The following is a 24,516-nucleotide window of genomic DNA, read 5'->3' as shown; positions in this document are numbered from 1 at the left end:
GGTCTTTGAAAGGCAATAACTCCCAGAGTTAATTTCGCCTGGACTTTGATTCCGTTCTTTTCTACATACACGGTCTTTAATTACGGTGTCCTGTAATATTTTCTTACACATGCCAGGAGCATTGATTTCATAGAAATAAATAGGCTGAAAGAGCCACAGATGATCATGTGGCCCTGTCTCTGCACACCATTCCTAGCCAAACATTCAGGTCTGGAAAGTGAGCGCTGGCTTGCTCAGAACCAACGAACAGGCACTAATCCGCTTTTTCTGAGTTTGTGTAACATTTCAGAAAAAGCAGAGAAAGGTACCCCTGAAAGCACTTGTAAGTCCTGTTCTTTTTGTTGGCCACCTTTTACATGGTAGGAGAGATAATGTTATTTGTGTTTCAGGGTGGAAGGGAGTCTGTTGAGATGGGCTGTAGCGGGTGACATTTTTTTTGCTGGAGTCCCAGCCTAATCTTGGTGCTACACCTTGGTCTGGCCCTTGGGCAGCTGAGGTGCAACACCCTTGCCTCACCGCTGTGTGCAACCATGACGGGGAAACCAACTTGTATTGTGGTCTGCCGTCGGTTCTGACACCCGTCTGCCCACCGCACGTTACGTTTTCACCGAATCTAAGGGAAACTCCAACATTTCTCAGGGCTGTGTTGCCAGCACTTTTTAACTTGGGTAAAGCAACATATTCTTTAGTCATGCTCTTAGAAATGATAAAACTCTTCTGACAAAGCTTTACCCTTAAAATTAAGTGGCCTATCAGGCCTTGGCAGACAGCTGGTGTATATAGTTTCAGCTTGGATGGTTAAACTGAAATAAAATTAGAAGAAACTGAAAGTCAGGTCATCAGAATGGAAAAAGGCAGTCTAATATAGCAAGTGTACCAGCTCCAGTATACTGTTTTGGCCATTATTATTTCTCTTAATGTCCTGACAGCATATTTGAAATACATTTTATGGCACAAGCTTGTGACAAGGATGAGTTTATTGGCTTAGTAAAGTGCTTTGAGAGTGTAAAGTGCTATAAATGCCAGGAGCAGCAAGTGAGACTTGTGACGTTTAAACCAGCTGATGATTTGCTAGAAAATACTACTGGGCCAAAGCTGCTTAAAGACAGCTGGGGACAGATATGTTGGACTTTGATAAGGCAGTGTCTGAGGATGCACAACCAGTTTTCCCCAGCAGTGGCCCCTGCTCCATCCTCTACAGTAATTACTCTTAATCTAGTAAGAAAACGAGAGAGTACCACAAGTGGTGTGCATGGCTGGCTTTGGCTCAGGCTCAGATATAAATTAATACTGCTTTTTCAGCTCTATGGACATTTATTTGAGGTAGACTTTACCCGTATTTATAGACACCAATCAAAATGCCCTGGAAGGGAAAGCAGGAGAAAAGCTACAGCTTTAAAGAGCAAGTCCAATGTAAAAGCTGTCTTGGAAAAGCAATGCAATGCTCAGAAAACTTCAGTGCGAGTGTTTCTAAGCCTTTGCTCAGGTGGGTGTAGGGTACAGAAATGAAGAAGAATATGCTGTATCCTTTCTGCCACCCCCTTTTTGTAGCTCCCGTGAGGTCAGGGCAGTGCGTTTACATATAGGAGAACGGTGAATAGTGTCTCAAGGGTGTTCGGGTGTTATTGGCTCTCTGAAAGGGTTTAGCACTGGCGGGCAGGCTTATCCTGTGCACGGGAGCACACAGAGGGAGGTGCTGCCTTGCGACATGCTGCTGAGGACAGTGCTGGTCACACCATTTCCTACCGTCTGCTTTGTCTGAAGGCTGCAATTTAATTAGCGTGAAGAGGGAGGAATGAATGCCCTAGCTGCATTTCCTGATCCCCTTGATCCAACTGAGAGGTAATTTAGGGAGTATGAAGGGTTTTCAGTTTCTTACTTGTAGCTAAGATGACTGCAGGAAGAGGTAAGAGAGGAAACAGCAGGAGGGGCAAACAGAGCATGGCCAAGCCGGCTTACCTTTGCTGTGGGAAAATAGTACATAGTATTCCTTGCCAGCCACCTCCCACAATGCGTCGTGTGGCTCCTGTTGGGGAGTCAGCTGAAGGAGGACTGTGGGGAGAGACCCTGTGCTATAAATCTCCTCCACTCCAGGAGGAGGAATGAAGAAGAAGAGGGTAACAGTGCTCAGGTCAGTGGTGACAAGTGTGTTGTCCTGCCTATTGCTGGCGCAGGCGGTCTGAGAATAGGCTAGATACATGGATGGAGAGCCAGTGCTTCAGCATGAAAACCACCTGTCCTGGAAAGGAAGTCTTCCACTTATGGTTCCTCTGAGCCTAGGATATGCTTATCTTTACTGTTTCTTTGAGGGGTTGTGCAGAAGGAATTTTTAGCTGACCTGCCAGTGCTGAATAATCCTATGCAGATTCTTCTGCTGTTTCCATTAATTTAGAAGTGCTCATCACGGTGAATGTTATGTGACTACCAAAGGGCTCTCTAAGGTCTAATTCATTATTTTACAGTGGTTATCAATTCTTAGTGCTTTGGAAGAAACTAATTTGCAAATAGTTAGCACTTCATTTAAATATAAATTACTTCAGCAGTTATAAATTCCAGCTCAAAACCACAAAATGTTCCAGTAATAATGAACTGACCCTTCTCCAGTGCAGAAGAGCATGCAGAAGTGTCTGCCCAAGAAGTTCAAACTTCTGAGATGTGTATGGTCAGCCAGCAGCAAATGTGTCCCGTGCTTAGGTGATGTTGTAGACATCAGCATGCAGTTGTTAGCGGTGGGGCCAGGCTCAGACCTTACCAGCTCTACCCAGTTTGAGGGGAGAAGGGCTTTGCATTAGACTTAGCTGGCCAAATGACTCAAGGTCTTTCAGTGCTGCTTGAGTGCAGTGAAGAGGAAGTGAGGAGGAAAGGGACTCATTTTCTCTTTGTCCTGGGACCACACCGTTTCTTCTTGGTTTTGAATGTGTGAGGGACTGACAAGGTGAGTTAGAACCAGCCTACAGATTCCTTCAAATATCTATCAATCCTGGATCCAAAATTCTGGTATTTGAAAAATATAGTCAATTATCTGGCAGTTTCAATTTTCAAAAGAAAATTATTCTTTTGATCGCATGTGATTGTGAAGTATGCCTTGATTTTTGCATCCAGATCTAGCTCTGGCCCATGCAAGTCTGTTTTTGTCTCAGTGTGAGGTGTTGATGTCAGAAGCATTTTTCATAGGGAAGTGTTGCTCATGTTCAAGAAAAACAGAACTATCCCAGCTTATAGGGCTGCTGTCCTGAACAATACTGTAACTTACAACCATTTAGTTCCAGCACTCTCAGAAGTGCAAAGAAAATACTGTGAGAGGTGCTGTTTTGCATTTGCAGCAAAACTAGCAGATCCTTGAAAACGTGTTTTCTTTGTGATTTCTACTTTTTTAAGCTGCAGAACAACTTACAACAGGCACAAAGACTTTCAAACCCCTGTTTCTTCCCTTTAAGTGTTGTTCCATTGACCTTTTTTGAAGTCAATGCCTTATGCAAGCAAAAAGACACTCAAGTCTGGAAGCAGAGCTGTTCAAGTGTCTTTCATCAGAATGCTTTTATTAGCATTCTAGTTTATTAGCATTATAGTTTCTAGAAGGTCAGAGAAAGTGTTTGTTAAGTGTTAATTTTACCCCAAATACACAAATTAAGGAATTTTTAGTGAAAAGAATGTCAGAAAACATTTTGTCTCGTCAGTCCAACATTAATCTTAATATCTCTCTTTTGATGCATCGTCTGAAGGCAACTGCAGTTGAGGGTCCTGACGTCCCTAGACCCTTACATGGGCCAAGCTCTGCAGCTGGCCGGTGTCTCCTGCTGCGTTGCTTGCTCTGCCGTGCGCAGGCTGAAGTGGTGCCTCTGTGGTTCAGCAGCTCGCATTGGGTGCTGGGGAGAAGCAGCATCCAGGCAGAGATCGCAGCCTGTGGAGAGGATGACAGAAGAGAATGACAAAGTCCCGGTTTGTCCCTGGGGGTCAGTGCTGATCGGACACAAACACATCTCTGCACAGATCCACTGTAAAATAAAAATGTCTTGTGGTTTCCGAATCATGCTTTAGTGTTCTGATATGTGAAGAAGTAACTACCCAAATTTTCATTTTATTTCTTGACAGAAACTAATTTTGATATATCATATTTTCTCAAGAGGCAGAGTTCTAACATAATGCTCAGCTCTGCCCAGACCAAATGCTTGTTTCATGGCATTATCTGTTACCACATATGGAAATACAGTAAAAGTTCAAAGGCACATATTCCCCAGCTCCCTGCTCTTTGTTATAAACTCAGCGTCTTGAGGGTTGTGAGCATGAAACCAGAGTCTGGTTCCTACTCACTGAAAAACTGTAAATATTGTGATAGCTAATAGTGTCACTAAGGTTGTATATGGGGCGCAGTCCAGTCCCCTGCACACTCAAAACCTAGAAGTGTGTCCAGTGGGTGCAGGGGGTTGAAAGCAGAATACGGTCTAGGACAAATTGGCCAATGAAGTTAATATAAGGACTCATCCATTATCGTCAGGGTGCAGAGTAGGAAAAATTAAACTCCAGTGGGAACAAAGCTGAGCACTTTCAAGGAGTTCAAAGAATAAAAGAAAATCTCGATTGAAGGGACCTTAAAAAGCCACCTAGTCCACTCCCCTTTTCTGACTGTGGCTTTTGTTGTAACTGGCATGCCTGTCTAGGCTGTTGCTAAAAAATCCCCATCTCCAGTGATGCTAAGTCCACAGTCATATGCAAATGCTGTAAATATGATATTTAGCCATCATATCCTTTAAGGAAAGCTATTAACAGCATCTGACCTTGAACTCAGCCAAGAGAGGACTTCCTAAATGGGCAAAGATCATGTGGTATGAGAGAAGTTTAGTAGGGACTATGCTAATCATCCTACTGCTTTTGGGGGGCATGGGGGGACAGTTACTGCTTTGAACTTTGGTGCTTGATTGTTTCTACCCAAACTTACATCCACCTCTGGAATGGCTTGGAGTGGTCTGGTGTTAGCTGAGCACAGAGACTGCTTGTACTCTGAAGAGCTCTGCTGTGCCTTTTTTCTGATGCAGCTGAGAATCTGGGCTGCTGTGCTTCTGATTTCCTTAGTGAGGAAAATGTCTGAGTAAATTAAATGAAATTTTTTTCTTTCAAACATTAAATGTAAGAAAATGAAAAGATGTTTCAACATAAAGCTAATTAAAAATAAAATTTAACTGGAATGTCACATGCCATCATTTGATCCATTTTCACTCTTACTGAAATCTTTGGCAAAATTCCCTCTGACTTCTGAAGCAAAATACACATCTGTATATAACTGATGATTACATTCTTAGATTTTTCTGCTGAACTTAAGCTACTGGTTAGTCATGGCTGTATCCCAAAAGGTGCAAATTATTTTTATCTGTTGCCCTGCCTAAAGAACTTGATGCTTGCACACGTTGTTTTAGCCTTTACTCAGAAGCTGTCCTCTCATCAAGATTTTGTAAGGGATCTCAAATTTGCGAAAATAGTTGTTCTGTTCCCAGTAGTGTAGCAGGCCATTCCTATCCTTTATTGCTGATCATATTTTCCTTCTTATTCTTGTATATTCATTACTATAGTGATATGGTCTATTATTATAGTGGTATTTGTTATTATGGTGATATGGTCCAAACCCTGGTCTTGGTTTGGAGAGTATTCTTGCTGTGTGTCCTCCTCTGCACTGATTGTTAATGGTTGTGTTAGACATAGGCTACAAGCCTAAATGGCATTCAGATCTGATCCAGCATGGTAATTCCTATCTGCAGTAATGGATAGTGCAGGAGGCATCAGAGAAATGAGCAAGTACTTTTTGCCTCCCATTCCTCTCTCCCTGCCCTGAAGCATGAAGTTGGTATATCTTTTTTTCCCCTACTTGTCATTGTTTTAATCTGAATGTTCCTGTTATTGAGACTTTTTATTTTACTGTTTTAAAATCTGATTTGTTTTAATAATTTAATCATACCTTCTGACAATGAGCTGATTTCTCAGAAGTTAGCAAACCCTGGGAGCAGGCGTGTTTTGCTATCACCCGTGTTTGTCTATGAAAATAAATATGTTTTGTATTTGTGATTCTGCTAGCAACGGCCTGCTGGTGGTGTTGGTGAGAAGAAGGTGAGAGGACAGATAGAAGTAGAGATGCTGAGGCAGTGTAAATAAGAAGACCATAATTTTCTGTCCAACAGAGCTGGGTTTTGAAAGATGCAGTGGAAAAGCCATAGGTCTACAATGCCTGTGGTCGCAGGGAATTTGTAGGGGTACCAGAGTGGTGCAAGGATGAAAGTTTCCTCCTGCCACAGAGCACCAAAGCCAAAAGCTGCCACATATTATATGTGGTGCTAATGCATGGTGGGGAGAGGGGAAACAGGTGGCGGGGAGGAGCACCTTCCTCCCTTCCTTCACTCCTCATATGCTGCCCTTCACCCTTTCTACCCGCTGCTCAGCAGATGCCATCTAGATGATAAGCAGTTCATTTTGCTTAATCAGATGCAAGCTTTTCTTTCTTTTTTCATGTTACTTTTTTCCTTGTGAAAGATACCAGACAGATGGCCTTGGAAACCTGAAGCTCTCCATCTACAAGAAAGAAGTCCAACACCATCATCAGCACCATAAGCAACCCCTCACTGCCTGACATGTTGGGTAAAGGGGAGCTGAGTTTTCAGTGCATTCGTTTTCTGTCTGCTCTGCCCAAACTGCTAATGGGACACCTGTTGTGTCTTTTGAAGCTCAGCATCCTCCATGCAGTAGGATTGTGTCTGAGGCCACTTAATAGATATCAGGTGAAAATGAAGCTGGATTATAACTAGAATTTGGGAGGAAGAGCTCAGCTGTCTCTGTGGAGCTCATCATCAGACCATTTTTGTTATTCTGTTTCCTAGAGAATGAGGCTTATCTGATCCTGCATTCTTGTGACTGAACGTGTTTGTGTGACTGTACCTTTTTCTCTCTGTCTTCTCAGAATGACTTTGCAGCCCTGGGATCCCAGCTAAATACCAAGACAGCCTCAAGATACCAGATCCCTGCGGGAGTCATGATGCTGCAAGGCCAGACAGGAGAAAGACATCAGAGAGCCTTGCTGGGCAAACAGTGTAAGATACAAATCCACACAACACGAGGCCTCCTAAGTTCCTCAGCTCACTGAGCTCCTTGTTTTGCACTGTGTCAATTGTTTCCTCTTCTCTCCTTCAATTTCCTACCTTGGCACATGGGATCGCCTTACCGCTTCACCTTCATCACCCTTGTGGAAAAGAGGAAGATGGTTGTGAGATCCTGGAGCGGGCTGAATTTTTTTCCCTTCAAGCACTGTTTCCATTGCGACAGTTTTGCCTTAAGCATTTTCCTTGTCTGTAGTAGTATTTTCATGTTTGTGAAGTAACCATTATTTTGGCCAAAATGATCAAACAAAGCACACATAGAACAGGGCCTTCTTCGGGATAAACACGTAGATCCCTGATTTGTGGCAATTCACATCTCTAAAAGTTATTTCAGTGAAGCAAACAGAGGTCTTTGGGTAGCTGGCAAAAACACAGGTGCGCAGAGAGCTCAGAGAGCAGTCTTGCTTCATGCCGTGTTGGCTCTGCCCTACCTTGTAAAACACTTTGTTTCATAAATCTTGCTTGGATGTAAGGAATGTTCCTATGCTATTATCATGTAAAGAAGATGAAGGCATCACCATTTCTGAACTATATTACAACCATGGAAAAAAGGCACTTGCAGTTAAGGTCACTTAGAAATTTTCCTTTCTACTGCACGGGCAGGATTTTTCCTCGTAGCTGGCTGTCAGTGGAAATGTCAGCGCTTCTTTCAGAGTGTCACCAGCCGTTTATGCTGACTGTCATCAATGATTTCTTCAGTTTCTCTTCCAAAATCTGAGTTGGCCCTCCATGCTTTGGAAGGAGCAATGTTGCCTGTGGCTGTTCCTCAGCGGGGATGTCACTGTCCACCGCTGCTCTGCCCAGCAGCTGCTGCTAGAAGAGGAAGATGGCATCCACTTTCTACTAGTCACACAGGGCAGTATGGCCTGCCCTGTTATCCCAGTTCAGGCAAAATTTGTGTCTGAGTTCAACTGCGCTAAATGGCTAGCGGTCTAGTTAAAGTAGAGCCTGAAGAAGTAACTGTCCAGTGCTTTAGAGAGACTCCATGACTTTCCTAAGAGAAAACACTGGGGAATGTAGGTTGTAATGCTGCTTCCTCACTCACACTTTGATTTAAAAGCAAACCTCTCAAGTCACCTTTTTTCCAAAACTTCAGACGAGCACATCTAATGTATGAGTGCAGATCCCATATGTGTCACACCCTGACTGGCAGCCTCTCGGGAGGACACGAGTCAACATTACAAGTTTCCTGGAAGCTTTTTAGATGGGGATTTTGCCTAAGCACAGGCTGGGTAAGCAGGCCTTTAGGTGTGCAGAATACAGCTGCATGAACACTGAGTCTTCTGATGCAACATCAGAAGACCTGTGAAAAGAAGGGAGGAAAACTGGATTTATACTTCATGGGAAAGATGACACCAGCATGACATCCTGAGGTAATGACGAAAAAGGGGTGGCTTGCTGTTAAGTGAGAGAAACATCCTTAGAGCTCTCTAGCTACATAAAACCTGTGCTGTTTGGCTCTGCCTGATGATGTTACAGTGCAAGGTATCGGATCAAGAGGGAACAAAATGCATGCAGCATGGAGTATAAAGAGGAGGAAACAGAGATCTGGGTGCAGTTGCAGGGCTATGATCTCATTGCATTTTCGGAGATGTGCTGGGATAGCTCACATGACTGGAAGGCTGCCATGGATGGCTACAGGCTCTTTAGGAAGGGCAGGCGAGGAAGGCGAGGAGCAGGAGTGGCCTTTTATGTGAGAGAGCAGCGGGAATGTACGGAGCTCTGCCTGGGGGTGGGTGATGGACTGGTTGAGAGTTTATGGGAAAGGATTAAGGGGCAGACTATCATGGGTGACACTGTTGTGGGTGCCTGCTGATAGGCACCTGCTGATAGGTAGGCCACCTGCTCAGGAAGAAGTAGCTGAGGCCTTGTGCAGGCAGCTGGAAGGAGCCTCACATTCGCAGGCCCTGGTCCTCCTGGGGGACTTGAAGCACCCTGATAGTTGCTGGAGGGACAACACAGCAGAGCACAACCCAGGAGGTTCCTGGAGAGCATCGATGACAACTTGCTGATACAGGTGATAGAGGAGCCAGTGAGGAGAGGTGTTCTGCTGGACCTTCTACTAACAACAAGGAAGGGCTGGTTGGAGATGTGAAGGCTGGGGCAGCTTTGGCTGCAGTGAACAAGAGATGGTGGAGTTCAGGATCTTGTGAGGAGGGAGCAGGGCAAAAAGCAGGATCACAACCCTGGACTTCAGGAGAGCAAACTTTGGCCTCTTCGGGGAGCTGCTTGGAAGAATCCCATGGGATAGGGCCCTAGAAGGAAGAGGGGTCCAAGAAAGCTGATTGATACTGAAGGATCAGCTGCTCCAAACTCAAGAATGGTCGATCTCAATGAGCAAGAGTCAGGCAAAGGGGGCAGGAGATCTGCATGGATGAACAAGTTGCTCCTGGCAAAACTCCAATGGAAGAAGGACGTGTACAGGAGGTGGAAGCAGGGACAGGCCACTTGGGAGGAATACCGGCATGTTGTCCAAGTATGCAGGGATGGCACTAACAAGGCCAAGGTGTGTGCAGAGTTTAATCTGGCGAGGGATGTCAAGGACAACAAGAAGGGCTTCTTGAAATACATTGGTAACAAAAGGAGTGCTAGGGGAACTGTGGGCCCACTGCTGAATGTGGCAGGAGCCCTGGTGGCAAAGGATACAGAAAAGGCAGAGATACTGAACACCTTCTTTGCCTCAGTCTTTACTGCTGAGACTGGCCTTCAGGAATCCCAGGTCCTGGAGACCAGGGGGAAGGTCTGGAGAAAGGAAGACTTTCTCTTGGTGGAGGAGGATCAAGTTAGGGATCACTTAAGCAAACCGGACATACGCAAGTCCAACATGGGCCCTGATGGGATGCACCCACGAGTGCTGAGGGAGTTGGCAGATGTCATTGCGAGGCCACTCTCAACTGTCTTTGAAAGGTCATGGCAATCAGGAGAGGTGCCTGACATTGGAAGAAAGCAAATGTCACTTGGGTCTTCAAAAAGGGCAAGAAGGAGGGGACCCAGGGAACTACAGGCCACTCAGCCTCACCTTCATTCCTGAAAAGGCAATGGAGCAGCTCATCCTGGATGCCATCTCCAAGCATATGAAGGACAAGAAGGTGATCAGGAGTAGTCAGCATGGATTCATAAAGGGAAAATCATGCTTAAGCAACCTGAAAGGCTTCTGTGATGGGATGACTGGCTGGGTAGATGAGGGGAGAGCAGTGGATGTTATCTCCCTTGACTTCAGGAAGGCTTTTGACACTGTCTCCCATAACATCCTCACAGGCAAGCTCAGGAAGTGTGGGCTAGATGAGTGGATGATGAGGTGGTTTGAAAACTGGCTGAACGGCAGAACTCAGAGGGTTGTGATCAGTGGCGCAGAGCCTAGTTGGAGGCCTGTAGCTAGCGGTGTCCCCCAGGGGTCAATACAGGGTTCAATCCTGTTCAACTTGTTCATCAATGACCTGGATGAAGGGACAGAGTTCACCCTCAGCAAGTCTGTTGATGATACCAAACTGGAAGGAGTGGCTGATACGCCAGAGGGCTGTGCTGCCTTTCAGAGGGACCTTGACAGGCTGGAGAGGTGGGCGGAGAGGAACCCCCTGAAGTGCTGTTGTTAATGAGGGACGCCTGGGCTGGGGCCCCCGGGAGGGTGGCCAATGTGGGGCCCCACCAGGCTCTGGGGACGGCGACGCCAGTGCGTTCCAGTGCGACATCACATCACACCTTGTGCCACCTCAGGGGCTTCTGCGAGGGCACAGCTGGACACCCCTTATGGCCCAGCGTGGCCACGGATGCCCTCAGCCCACCGGAGGGAGCGCGCCATGGTCTCGCAGCTCGTTGCTCTCAGCAAGCTTGCTCCTTTTGGGGGTGGTTTGTGTCTTTTCGCCTGATCGGGCAAAAAACGCATGTGGAAGGGAGGCCAGGAGCTGAGAGCTTGTTTCTTCCCAGCAATGGCGAGGAGACGGGCTCCCCAGCGGTGACGGTGCTGCCCGGAGGCGCGGGCAGCCTCGGCCGAGCGGGACTCCCAGGTGGTGCTGGGGGCCCAGGTGGCCAGAGCTGTCCTCAGCAGGGCCAGCAAGGCGCCCGCGAGCAGCAGTGACCACGCTGGGGACAACGCTGCTAAGTGCCTCACTGCGGAGTCCCTTGGGGCGAGCCCGTCCCTCGGCTACGCTAGTGCTTTGTGTTACATGTGGAGAGGCGCCACATCTGCGCCCACCCGGCCTGGCTCGCCCGGGCCTTACCGCCCTGCAGAAACAATCACAAAATCACGCTCAGAGTGAGGTTTTAGAGCAATCACGCGACTATGATGCAATGACCTATAATTTCATATGGGTACTGTGGTACCCGTGGGACACGCTACCTAAACCTGCCCGGCCCAGCTGTGGTGGCAGTGCCTGGAGGGGACGGCTCCTCGGCTCCCCCGTGCAGCCCTGCCCGCGGAGGCAGCACGTGGGGCTCAGTGCGTCCCTCCCGCGGGGAGCTGAAACACCTGCGCATGCCGCAGGAGGGACCACAGGAGCGAGACCTCACTTTCCACTGGTTTCTTTGCCCAGGGATCATCTTCCATGTCACTAGATACGTGGCGATGGCCATTATGTTCCTGCGGAGACTTTTCAGCATCTGCGTCTCCGCCATGCGAGTGTCTCCCTTGCTCCCTCCACCAGATATAAACATCTGTTTGATCTCAGGTGGAAACAGGCTTGCTTTTGTAGCGAAAGAGAAAGCAAGCACACCACAAAGACTATTTTCTGCTTTCACTTGGTAGATCTGTTGGCTTCCCTCAGTGATTTTCATTCCTCTGCTGAAGGCGCTCTGGGGGCACTTTCTTGCAGGAAGCTCTGCCTGGAGTGGAGACCGGTGCCAACAGAACCCATGTTCCTTTTGGAGTCTGCTCTGTGAGCTTTCTGTCAGCAGCAGACTTCCCACATGGCTGCTTTTCAGCTTTGACGGGAACATCCGCACTGTGAAGGGGCTTGCCCCAAGCTGAAACTTTTGGTTTCTAAAAAGATGCCTGTAACTTCCAGAATTGCTGCTCTTCAGCTCAGAAAGGAGAATGCCCCTGTCAAGGGGACATGCCAAAGACCACCTGTCATTGGTGACCACTGGATTCCCTCTTTTCAGACAAAGCCCAACAAAAAGGAAATGTAAAGCAAGACTAGATTTCAGAGGATTCGGTTCGGGTCCCGAAGCGGGGACAGTTACTACAGCCTGGCTGGAAGAATATGCTGTGTACATGAACACACAGGGTGCCTGAGAGAACACTCTCCAGAAATGTTGATGTGTAGAAGATTGTTCATACTCTTTCTTCCTCTGTGGGCGTAACAGAGGTTGCAGTGCTCTCAGCAGTGCAGCAGAGCCTAACACTCAAGACCAATGCCTCACAGGGCTGTGTAACAGTCCTCTAAGGCATACTAGTTCCTGCTCACCTCAGCATTCCCACAGACTTGTAGTTCTTGCTTATTCCCAGAAAATACTCTTTTGTCACAGACAGCTCCCAGTAGCTGTTAAACAGAATGGATCAGAAAGCACAACTTGCCAGCTCAATCTGTTGTCTAAGTAGGTGGATTGGAAGGTGTACGCACATTGTTACTTCAGCTCTCCTGCTCAGCATCTGCCCCTGGCCACACCTGAAAACAGGACTCTCAGGCAAGCGGCCTGATGTGCTGATCCTGACTCAGCTGTCCTGTTCCCAGGACCAGCCACCATTCTGGAAGGTCATTGCCATTGCCCACTCCTGAACTCTTCTGCGCTACTTCTGAAGCTTACCAAGGGCTGCTGAGGCAAAGGCTGCACCTCTACATGTTTCAACCCATGAAGCAGCTGCACCTGCTTTGCCTGAGAGCAGAATTTGATGGTGACAAGACACTCTGTCCAATTTCCTCAAGGAGATGTGGTGCCACTTGCTTTCTTTGACAGGTGGTCCTCTTTTGCTCCACTTGTAACTGGGATAACATTGCTCAGAGAGCCAAAATTGTCTTTCTTCCCCTCCCTAAAGATAGGTAACAGGGTGGGCTATGGACACTTGTTCTTGTGCCTTAGCTTGTACTAGCACTTAGCTTGTAACCCCCAGCAGCACTTCGCTTTGGTTTACCTGGAGATGCATTTTAATGTTACCTTGTCTTTGATTTTAATAGGGCACTTGCTAGCACTTAAATTATTTGGGGCTCTCATCTCATTAGCAATTTTGCATTGCATTGTAATTCAGGGGCAAGACCACAGACCCTCAGGCAGAAGGAGGAGGGCTTAGACACACTCAGGGTTTGGAGGGGAGGGAAGGGCAAACAGGGCCCAGAGGACTGGACTGGCTCTACTCAGAGAGGCGTGAAGCTGAAATGGCACGGTGCCCCATAGGAAGCAGGAGGCTTGCAAAGCCATAGCAGTCACTAGCCAATTTCTTCCCAGGCCCGAATGAGCCTGACTTAAACAACTTCCTTCATTGTGTCCCAAAGGTGGAATTGCTCTCCCCAGATGTCTTTCCCTGCAGCCTCTCTGTCATGCTCACATTCTCCCAGGCAAGCATCAGCTACTGAAGAAAGAGAATCTTTAGTTTCCATCTTTAACTAGGCAAAAAAGTAATTACTGAGACAGCAGTCAGCCCAAAAGAGAAAGCAAAAGGGACTCTAAGGTTTTTAGTGGCTGCTGGCAGTCAGAACTTGAATCTATTATGGCTTCAAATGTCCTCAACTGGCTGGGTCAGAGGACCTTGCAGGACTGGGGTTCCCGAAGCAAGCGCTGACCCTGGAGTAGCTGTTGGTCAGGAGCTTGGCCTCCACATGCGCAGCAAAGCCAATCATGCTGTCAGCACTAGGCCTCTGTCTTTTGACTGCTGCTGGGCTGCAAGGCTGAGTCCCTCCTGAAAGCTCCTGGGCTGCCAGCCCAGTTCTCCTCAGGCAACACACAGCCCAGCTTTCTCAGGCTGGGGCTGTGTTTCCTGCCTGGGATGTGCAAATCCCTCTTCTCTGTTCTTCATGTCCTCCCCCACACCCTTGGCCAGGTCTCATTCATCCCTCCTCAGTCATCCTTGGAGGCTACAAAGGTCACTTTGGTCCATATGGCAGCTCAGACAGCAGCAATTTAGGAGGACAGTATCTCCTGTGTAACACTGGCTGATGTTCCATGATGCAAGCCTGGTACCAAGGATGGTTTTCCTCCACTCTGATGTTTTCAGTTGTCTGAACAGATGTCAGTAAGACAGGAGATACAAATGCTGAAGGATGAAAGAACTGCTGCCAAGATATCCAGGTGGTGGCCACTACCAGGAATGCTTTGGACATATACACCCATGTGATACAGAGTTCTGTAGATATCAAGCATATTCTCATCTCAGCCCCAGAGATTACGTTCTGCAGTAGTCTGACTTTTTGTGAAAAACTACTTCTCATCTGAATCTCTACATCTTTCTGACACTGCACTGATTGGCCTAGCAACCTGTCAAAGAAATCTTACATTCTCTGGAGAGGACGGCATCCTCCGAAATGAAGAAAACCATTTGCAGTAGACTGAAGTGTCTGCAGTTAACAAAGGAGACTGCAATACTATGTGTTCAGTAGCTTCCTAAAACGACTACTGACTTACAAATTTAGATATAGCAGAAATTCAGGAGTCTTCAGTACTGCTGAATGCCTCTTCATTTTTGCACACACAGCCACCTAGCAACAGCCACATGGGATCAACATCAGTCAAGTCAGCTAGGCAATTTGGCAGAAGGCAACTTCTTGGTTCAACACTGAGAGCTACTACTGCGCACAAAGAGAAGACACAAACCTGAAAGATACTGTCTGACCCCTGTGCCTTGCACATATCTGCAGCAGAACATCTGGGGCAAACTGAAGTGGTTGAGATACTGCTTAAAGCAGTGAGGGCAGCAGGAATCACTGTATCTCAAGAGCTACAGATAATGCTGATGTCTTCAAATATGTAACAGTAGAGCATACAGAACAGGAAACCAGAGTCTTCTCTGAGCTGCACATAAATAGGATAAGAAGGAACAGACAGAAGTTGCAACAAGGGAAATATGAAAGATATTTGGAAAAAAAGATTTCACAGTGAGAATACTCAAAAATTAGAACAGGTTCCCCAGAGAGGCTGTGGAATCTCCAGCTTTTGTGGTATTCATAATTCCTCAGATCCTGAGCAATCTGATTAAAGTTGTACCTGCTTTAAGTGACAAGTAGGACTTCCAGAAGGCACTCCCAGCCTAAACTATTCCTTACCAGTACAGACTATTAAAGTTTGTGCTGTAAGACATCCAAAACTTAAAAACAAGTGTTCTGCTTGGAAAGTACACAGTTCACAGATACATTAAAAAAAAAAAGTCTTATTGCTTTATTTGGATTTTGATAGAATTCATTTTTACTTTAACGGAAGTCTTGTTCAAGATTTATGTAGAAATCACTGAATATTTTTCAGCAGATATCAACTTTACCCACACAGATCAAAATGATGGCAGAATTGAATGTTTTTTTGTGAACAGTACAACTTTCTCTGTATAATGAGAGCAACCCTTGGAAAATGCATTTTCTGGCTTTAGATTTAGCTTTAAAAAAACCCAAAAAACAAAAAACATGACTTTAAAACATTCTGTGGGTATATTTTACATAATATGAGAATACAGGATGACTACAATTTCCAAACACTCTTCTGAGAAACTTTTAACGTTACTTACTAGCAATATTCTATCTTCTCCAACTTAAAAGTGCATACACATTCAAGGATTTTACACATTTCTCAGACATCTTTTAACACACACAAATCACATGAGGTGTTTTGTTCTCCAGGGGAAAAAAGTAATTAAAACAAATTCACCATTTTAAGAAGTGTTCATTGTAAAACATGCTACATTTTTTTTTCTGCGGAGTCAGACCAAAAGGATCTGTTGACAAGTCTCTTTGGGAGTCTTAGTATCAATGGTGGTCTCTCTGGATTCTCTAGAAAGGAAGTCCTGGGAGAAGGCAGTTGACTGGATGATGCTGTGTGTGCTCCTTGAACATGGCTAGCTGAAGTTTCTATGTGAGCTGTATTGCTACTGTTATCCACTACTGCAAAACTCTGATCAGCTGATGTTTCCTGAAGCTCAACATCAATATTTCTAATGTCACCATCTAAGTCCTCTCTTGTGGTAGCAATACTACAATTTTTATCCGCTACTCCAGTTTCCTTGCTGACCCTAAAAACATCCTTACATTCTGTCTCTCCCAGAAAAGAAGAGAGAGACTCATTTTCCCTCTCATTTATCTGGGTTGAGCCTGTCCAAGTAATACTACTGTCACATTCAATACTTTCTGGCTCCTTGTCACTATCACTATCAATTGTAATCACAACTGGAGAAGAATGTACCAAGTTACTCAGGTGGTGTTTCCGGTGTTTCTTCTTGTGCTTTTTCTTTTTCTTTTTATGATGCCTCATTGTGTCTGTCACTTTTCCTTCATAGACTATCTCCACACTTGGACTCCTGGTCTTTTTCTTCTTCTTCTTATGCTTTGTCTCACTACTTGCTCGGTTGTCCGAAAGGCTATCTTCATTTTTGTAGCAGTCACTGAATTTTGACAAAGTTTTTTTGGGGTCATTTTCTTTCTCTAGAACTGTACTCTCCTTAACTGCAGTCTCCAAGTGGCGAGTTTTGTACTTTCTTTTTCCACCAGGCTTTTCACTTTTCATTCTGTCAGTCCCTCCAGAAGGGGTCCTGGACCTATTACTTGATCGACTTCTTGACCTGCATCTTTCATAATAGTAATAATGTCTCTCATGGAGTCCTCTCTGACTATGCGGATCTGTCCTTTCAGTAAACGATTGTATCCTGTATTCTGGACTAGCAGATTGTCTTGAATAGTGAGCACTAGACTGAGTCCTCCTCCTATATGAGGATTCGTAGCCATCTCCAACTACATTTCGACTATAAAAAGTATAACCCCACTGGTATCTACTTTGATAGTTGTCTCTTATATAATAATGATCACTGTCTCTGCTTCTCGATCTTCTTTTGCCATGGCCTTTGCTACGTGATCGTGATCTGCTTACTTCTCTGGATATTGTGCTCTCACGACTTAGAGAGCCTCTCTGGCTTTTCCGAGAGATGCTAGAGTCACGAGTTCTTGACCTCCTCTTGTTTCTTTTGCTCCTATGCTTGCTACTATCTCTGCTTCCTGATCGTTTCCTTTTAAGCTGGTCTTTGCTACGATGCTCCCTCCTAGTCCTGTGGCCAAGACTGCCTCTGCTGTGCTGTGAATAGGACTGTGGACTCTTGGACTTTCTCTTTCTGGACAGTCTGTGATTACAAGGAGAGCACATCCTGTCCCTTCCTGAAGAGGGGCTCCAGGTCAATTCCTGTGCAGATAAATTTTTTATTTTACTTTTGTTCTCATCATCTTTTGACTCCATCTTCTCAACTGCAGGGGATAAGCAGCTTTTACAGCTACCTAGGTTCTCATTATATATAGGGGAGTGTGGTGAGGAACTCCTGCTTGGTTCACTGTCACTGCAACTGTGAAACTGGATCGGCTGCTGTTTCTTCACATCTTCCCTTTTCTCTTCCTTGACTGATTCCTCGGAGTCCGAAGACAATTCAACCAGTTCTGGTGTCCTCTCAGCTATAGGCTTAACATACCCAACAATAACACAATTGTCAGAAGACGAGTCACTGTCATTTGAATCAGCATTAGCCTGCAACTGGGTTCGCGCTTCAGTTCTCTTTGTTGTGGAGTCCTCATCAGAACTTTCTGAAGTCTCCAAAGGAGAAGCTATGGTTGCATGAACTTCTTCTGAGATGGAATATGAGGGCCCTGGAGTTTCATCATCCCAGGGAGCTTGATCAATACCAGTCATGGATGAACTGTGATCTGGACCTGGAGAATCTGCTTCATCTGGAGATATTGTAATAATTGATGAATCTGAGTGGCTTCCTTCATCATACGATGGAGCAGGACAGTCATAATTGGCATGCTGATCATACGCCTCTAAGTTAAAAGGACATCGGGCAAAACTGACAAATTCGTGTAGGAAATGTTCAGTCCGATTCAGCAAAAATGGCTTTAAATCATCAGCAAAGGCTTGGCTTTCCAGATCATACCTCGTCACATTACTCATGATGATATGCTGTACAATATTAACCAAAGATCCATGGGCACCAAATAGGACTGTAAGTTCCCGCTTCAACCAGGGAACCAACCTGTGAAGGCAAGCAGGGTTCCGGCGAAAAAACTCTGCTGAAATATCTCGATAGCGGCCACCATCCTGAATACTACGAACACGCACACCAGTGCGATACAGAGCTCTGCGGAAGTTGATCATGTCCTCCTCCTGAATCTGCCGCAGAGATCTGCCCTCTGCACTAGCTTGCCTCCTTGAGGCGAGCCTCCTTATCATCTGCTGAATCTCTCCCTCTCTCTGCCGCACTGGTTGGCTTGACAATCCTTCAAACAATATCCCATTATCTGGAGGGGACAGCGTCCTTCGAGAAGAGGAAGTGTGTCTATGGTAAGATGAAGTGCGACGTTCCCTTGTCAACGTAGTACGGTAACGAAATCTCCGGCCATCAGGGCTGGCAAAAGAGCCGTTTTCTGATGGTCTGAGTATGTACTCCTTAAAGTCATCCTCAGCACGAACTGTATGGAAAATAGAATGGAAAGGTTGTTTGCAGAGTGGGCATTCTGCTTTGTTTTTTGACCACTCCTGGACACAACGGAAACAGAACTTATGCAAGCAGCGATCTAGATATGCAACGTTGTCGAATCTGTCCAAACAGATGGGGCATTTAGAGTCAGGAGATGCATCTGTTGGCACTGTCTGATGTAGCTTGCTTGTGCTAGCTTTCGGTGAAAAGTTGCTATCCACTGCAAACTCTGCTGAAGTCATGTTCTACAAAAGACAAACACAAAAAGATCATTACCCTTCCTGAAAGGAAAGGACATGAAAGTCCAGACAAAGAAACCCATGCTATCCTTCCTTTAGGTTGTAAAAAGCAATACAAGCTCTGACAGGGTATCAAACAAAAAGACACAATGACATAACTCCTTTTCTCGGCTTCTCCTCAGAATACTGCTTCCATCAAGAAGTTAGATGTCATGCTTAAATTTCATCCCCACATAGAGAAAAAAGAATGACCACGAAAATTGTCCAGGCTTAGAAACCACAGTTCCAGAAATCCTGCTTTACCCACTAAAGTAAACTAATCTGTCTTCCTTAGCAAGAGCAGAACTGTCCTATCTCCTACATTTTTCAGGGGAAGTCCTCATTTGCACCACCAACTCTTTTAGAGGAAGGTAGGAGTCTGCGTGATCATGTATTCAGCAGAGTCCTAAAACAGCTACTCACTTATGGAGGCGCACATACCAGAAAGCTCAGCAACTGACAAGTACTGCCCCCCAAAACACTGGTATTCTTCCCATTCTTAGACATCCAGCCTTGACACTGGTGTTTGTTCTTTCTGACTTGGAAAGGTACACTTTTTTGCTTTTCAACTCTGTATTCTTCTTTTATTAAGGACACCTCTTCTGCACTGTACTGTTTTGCTCTCTCAGGGTTCAGCAGCCATTTGCTTGCTGCAGACTCTGTCTACAAAGCTCTTCAGTGATGATGCACATGGGTAACTGCCTGGCACTGTATCTTTGGGGCAGTTCTCCTGGCGGGCAGCACTCTGTAGTTTCTGCTCTGTGGTAATTCTACCCTGCTGGAAGGTCTCTACAGAGTAAGATGCACCAGAAAAGAACAGAAAAAGCAACAGATACACATAGTAAGGTTTATGGTTGGTAGATGGACAACAGTCAGATAAAACAGCTTCAGAAATGGTCCCAGAAATACATACAGGAGATCGCTAGCAGCATGCCTGCACTAAGTTCTTAACTCTGTGCTATTACAGCAAAATATGATTTTGGTTGAAACCACAAAGATATTTTTGTCAATTGCTACTAATACATGAAGCGCTGAGATTTAACTCATTTACCTGTGGAACAGGTAATTATTAAAATACCGAAGCACTTCCAGGCCTCGCTCTCTCTGACAGTCCAATCAGCATCTAAGCGCTGCAAGTTGTAACTGGAACTTGAGACATGCTGGCACTTCTGGAGACTACCGACAGGACTCTGTTTTCTTCCCCACCCTTAAATGATTGTTTTGTCATTTTTTTCCAATCATGATGTCATCAACAAGGGATCCCCTGGCGCCCACCTCCCCAAAAGACCAACAGCTACGTAGGAAAAGTACAAGAGCAGTTTATGGAGTCTTTCAAAGAAAAACAAAGCAATCGCATTCAGACTAAACTACAGGGTCCCGAGCCCTGTTGGGACTGCAGTGCTCCTGCCCCTCGCCATTCTGTGGGGCCAGCAACGGCAGATCCTGCAGGTGCACCACACGCACGCACCGTCGGGCCGCGCTCAGCGCACACTTTTATCAGACTAGCAGGTGCTGCTCCTGCTGCCAGCCGCGGGCACGCGGGTCCTCCGCACCCAGGCAGGCTGCCTCAGAAACAGAAGCTCGCTCTTTCTCTGAAAGGCGGCTGGGGCACCGGCGTTACACAGCGTTGCGACGGGGGGGCGGGGGAAACGAGCTACGGGACAGCTGCGACCCCGGGGGCGCCACGCACCCGCCGCACGGGCCCGGGGAAGGAGCCGCCAGTGGGCGCAGCCGCGCCGCCGCCGCCCGCAGCACCGGGAGCCGCCGGACCCGGCCAGGCCGAGCCGGGCCGGGGCAGGAGAGGCCGCGCCGCCGCCGCCGCCGCCGCCTGCAGCGGCCCCCGGCCCGGCCCGGCCGCCGCCGCACTCACCGCCGCCGCGGCTTCCTCCGCCGGTCGCCGCCGCGCGTGGGCCGCCGCCGCGGCCGCATTCAGGCGCTGGCGCCGCGGGAAGTGGCCGGGAGCCTGGCGCGGCGCGTCCCCCGCGGGGTGGCGGCGGCGGCCGCCCTCGCCGAGGCGGCGCCGCGGCTCCGACATCGCCGCCGCTGCGTTACCCGAGGAACCGCCCCCGTCGCCGCCGCCGCCAGCGAGGCAGCGCTGGGCGCTGCGCAGCCCCCGGCCGGAAGCTGGGCGGCGCCGCGGCGTCAGTTCCGTGGCGTCAGTTCCGTGGCGTCACTTCCAGGCGTCACTTCCGGCGCGCCGCCGGCGCCGGCCCCTTGGCACGTTCTTCCAGCCGGGCTGCAGTGACTGTCCCGGCTTCGGGACCAGAACCGAATCCTCTGAAGCCTGGGCGTGCTTTACGTTTCCTTTTGTTGGGCTTTGTGTCGCTTCGGGATTGTTCCTGCGCGGCAGCAAGCCTTCCCACGAGCGGGTTGGGAGGGCTGCACAGCCACGGTCAGCGGGGCGCAACCCGTGGGGCTTCCTAGGCGGTCGGGAAGACCCCGGTGCCGGCGCCGTCTGAGGAGCTGCGCCGTGCCTCCGAGCCTCCCCGGTGCCCGCGTGCCGCTAAAGCGCCGCGCGCGCACGCGGGCGGCCCTGCCCCGTTTCAGGGCTGGCGCAGGCAGTCCCGGGTTTCGCCAGCGCCTCGGCTTCCCCTAGCGCTGAGCACTGCAGCAGGCCGAGCAGCAGAGGGGAAGGCCTCAGCTGCCAAGGAGCGCTGTCGCTGGCGAGCTCTGCGCGCCTCTCCGCAGGGAGAAGCCTCTGCATGTGCTGCGCGGCATGGCGAAGGCGAGTGCCGCCCGTGCCCCTGCGCCGGGAGAGCTGCCCTGCATTGCTCGGCACCTCCTCGTGGAGGTGCTCCGCGCCTCGCTGGGCACAAACCTGCCCCTTCCCTCCCCAAGTCGGGCCCCTCTTCTGGCTGTATTTCGCGAAGCTGGAGGAGCTGGGCTAGGCTTGCGGGGAGTTGCGGGGGATTCGCTTGCACAGCATGGTTGGGCGCTTTCTGAGGGGGGGCTGCTGTTACACGGAGCTGCCTTTACCCCGGGGCTACATTAGCCGGGGTTTGCTGGGGCTACCATTACACGGAGCTGCTGTTACCCCGCTGCTGCTGGGACCTGGCACCGCTGCTAACCCGGGGCTGTTGATAGGTGGCGCTGCCATTACCCCAGGGCTCCTGTTACCCCAAAGCTGCCGCTGCCCTGGGACTGCCATTTAGCCCGGGCCTTGCCGTTATCCCGGATCTACCGCTCTGCCCTGACCTGCTGCTCTCCCTGGCTGCTGTGTTAAATATGGTCTGTGCTGTTACCCTGGAGCATGGCATTACCCTGTGTGCCATTTCCCCACCCTGCTCTTAGCCTGGCTCCAGGACAGTACCCCTGGTGCTGCTGCCACCCCAGCCCTGGCTGCCACCCCGGGCCGGATGCTCCCTTGGCACTGCCATGACCCCAGGCCTCCTGTTACACCACACCCTGCCATTTCCCTGGGCCTGCCTTTTCTGCTTTTTATATTTTTAATTCTTATTAAGAAAAGCTCCCGTCATGTCTCTGGCTCCATGAAATGAAGTCTGGCTTGTCACCTTTCCATGAACCTGCACTCGGTAAATGCAGGTGTCCTCCGAGTTTCCCCAGTTGCTCCGGCCAGAAAGCTTTATATATTGAAAGGCTCTGGAAAGCTCCTGCTGTAAAGCAATCATGGGAAGAAGAAGCATGGTTACTGGGGTGCAAAGAGCGATAGTACAACCCAGAGATCTGCCTCTGCCAGCCCAGGCCCGGGCCTGGGCCCTGCTAAGGGCAGCCCCTCCACCCCCCCGGGGAGGGACAGTGAAGGCTCTTTCTGCCATGGCCCTGTGGGCAACTGCCCATTCCTGCCTGGCCTTTGCCCACACACACTTCCTGTACCTTCGGGGGGAAGGTCTGAATGGCCTCTTTTTCCACATCGTATGTGAACGTCCCCAGGAGAGTTTCTTCTTCTCCCTCCTCATCCACTCCCTCCGAGACAAAGCACAAGGGTCAGGCTCAACGCGAGGATGGGGAGAGGCACACGCTGCTTCAGGACCTGTTACCTGCCTGCCCTCTCCCGTGGCTTGAGCACTAGTCTAGTGCAGGTTACAGTGAAGCTGAGCCTCCTCCTTGAGGGTGGATGGACTGCCCTGAGATGCATGGCCAAAAAGCACTGAGCAGGTCTTGAGAAGGAGAAAACCAGCATGTTACTTGACATAGCTCTTGGGGCAGTGCTCCCGAGAGCCCAAGGCCCAAAGCTCAGAGGATGCACAAAGAGAAGTGAGTGCCTCTTCTGGCTTTTCCCCATGGCCACACTGCAGCCCAGCAGAGACTTACCGAGACAGTGAAATCTCAGGGGGTGCTGCTGACGGTCCCGGACAGAGAGACTGCCTTGTAGATGTGCTGCACAGTGACAGCGGTTGATTGGATGCGTGCAGGCAGCCAAATGACCACCTGCTCCTGAGACCCTTGGAAAGGCCAGCATTGTCCGGGAGTCACGTCGGGCTGAAAGGAGGAAACAACAGTGGATGGGGAGGGAGTGATGGGGACACCACCACTACTCATGTGATCAGAAGCACAAGCACCCCTTTGTGTAGGTGTTGTGTTTCTGCTCAGAAATGAACAGCATGTGGGAGGCAGTAGAGAGAATCAGGAGGCCTTCTTCCCCACCTGCTGAAGGGGGCTCTCAGGATGGCTGAGGAAAGGAAGACCTGTTGGGCATGAAATATCTGCTTCCCTACACGTGACTCAGGGCCCAGCAGAAACATCTCTCTCTGCCCAGCAGCTTTGCAGGCCCTGCCACCTGCCACCCCCTCAGAAAAGGGCCTGTCAGAGAGGAAGTAGGCAAATGGGCCTCAAAGGAGAGACTCCTTCACCCAGCTGTGATCAGGGATTGTGGGCAGGGTGCAGCCACTGATTTCAGTTCATTTGAGTCCCGCTCCCGAGGGAGCCACTGGTTTCTAGCAAGTCACCTCTCAGGTGTCAGGAATCACCGCTGGCGACTTGAGCAGCAATGCTGGACAGAGGGGAGATCCCCTGGGCTTTGTCCCAACTGTGCAGGAAGGGACGAAAGCCGCACTGAGGATTTCTGCTACAATACCTGCAAAATGGTGTCTGGTGGGTTTGGAGCAGAGAGGAACCAAACGGCCCTGCAGAGCCAACTCTCTCCCCACGCATAGCTGCTGGATGTTCTCTGCAGGTCGATTGTGGCACCTGAAAGGGAGATGGAGCTGCTGACTGCGAGACCCCACAGACCTGGTGCTTACAGGGTATTTCTAACACTGCCTGCTAGCTGTGTCTCTCACTGCCTGCCACACTAAGCACCACACTGTTGCAGATGCCCTGGTGCCTAGGGAAAAGAGGGCTCCCTCAGCTTGGCCACCCTTTCTCTCTCACAGCACCAGGAAAAGACAGGTCTGCAGGTGCTGGCAGACAGCAAACCCCCATGGGAACGACGGCAGACCAAAGCTGAGGTCTTGCTGTGTGGACAGCAAAGCACAATGCAGCCATTCCCTTTTGGTCGAGAGGAAAGCTCAGCGGAGAGGAAGAGAGCCTCTCCATCAGCACAGAAAGTTTGCAGGGC

At 48.7% G+C, this 24,516-nt stretch overlaps 1 protein-coding gene across 3 annotated transcripts; it reads right to left on the bottom strand.

Annotated features, from left to right (window-relative positions):
• Positions 1 to 15,413: 15,413 nt before the first annotated feature.
• On the bottom strand, positions 15,414 to 21,057 carry TOPORS (TOP1 binding arginine/serine rich protein, E3 ubiquitin ligase). Of its 3 annotated transcripts, XM_067315960.1 has the most exons (3): positions 20,050 to 20,655; positions 19,440 to 19,787; positions 15,414 to 18,965 (listed from the first exon to the last, which is right to left on the bottom strand). In XM_067315960.1, the coding sequence occupies exons 2-3, from the start codon at positions 19,503 to 19,505 to the stop codon at positions 15,948 to 15,950; spliced, it is 3,084 nt and encodes a 1,027-aa protein (XP_067172061.1). In that variant the 5' UTR covers positions 19,506 to 19,787; positions 20,050 to 20,655; the 3' UTR covers positions 15,414 to 15,947. The 3 variants fall into 3 exon arrangements, with proteins under 3 accessions (XP_067172061.1, XP_067172060.1, XP_013812999.2); XM_067315959.1 differs by lacking the exons at positions 19,440 to 19,787; positions 20,050 to 20,655 and adding an exon at positions 20,869 to 21,057; XM_013957545.2 differs by lacking the exon at positions 19,440 to 19,787 and having other exon boundaries at positions 20,050 to 20,654.
• Positions 21,058 to 24,516: the final 3,459 nt, after the last annotated feature.

The sequence above is a fragment of the Apteryx mantelli genome, chromosome Z, assembly GCF_036417845.1.
Source record: "Apteryx mantelli isolate bAptMan1 chromosome Z, bAptMan1.hap1, whole genome shotgun sequence".
Taxonomy (NCBI): domain Eukaryota; kingdom Metazoa; phylum Chordata; class Aves; order Apterygiformes; family Apterygidae; genus Apteryx; species Apteryx mantelli.
Note: the sequence above shows the minus strand (reverse complement) of the source record. Positions and strands in the feature narration are given on the sequence as shown.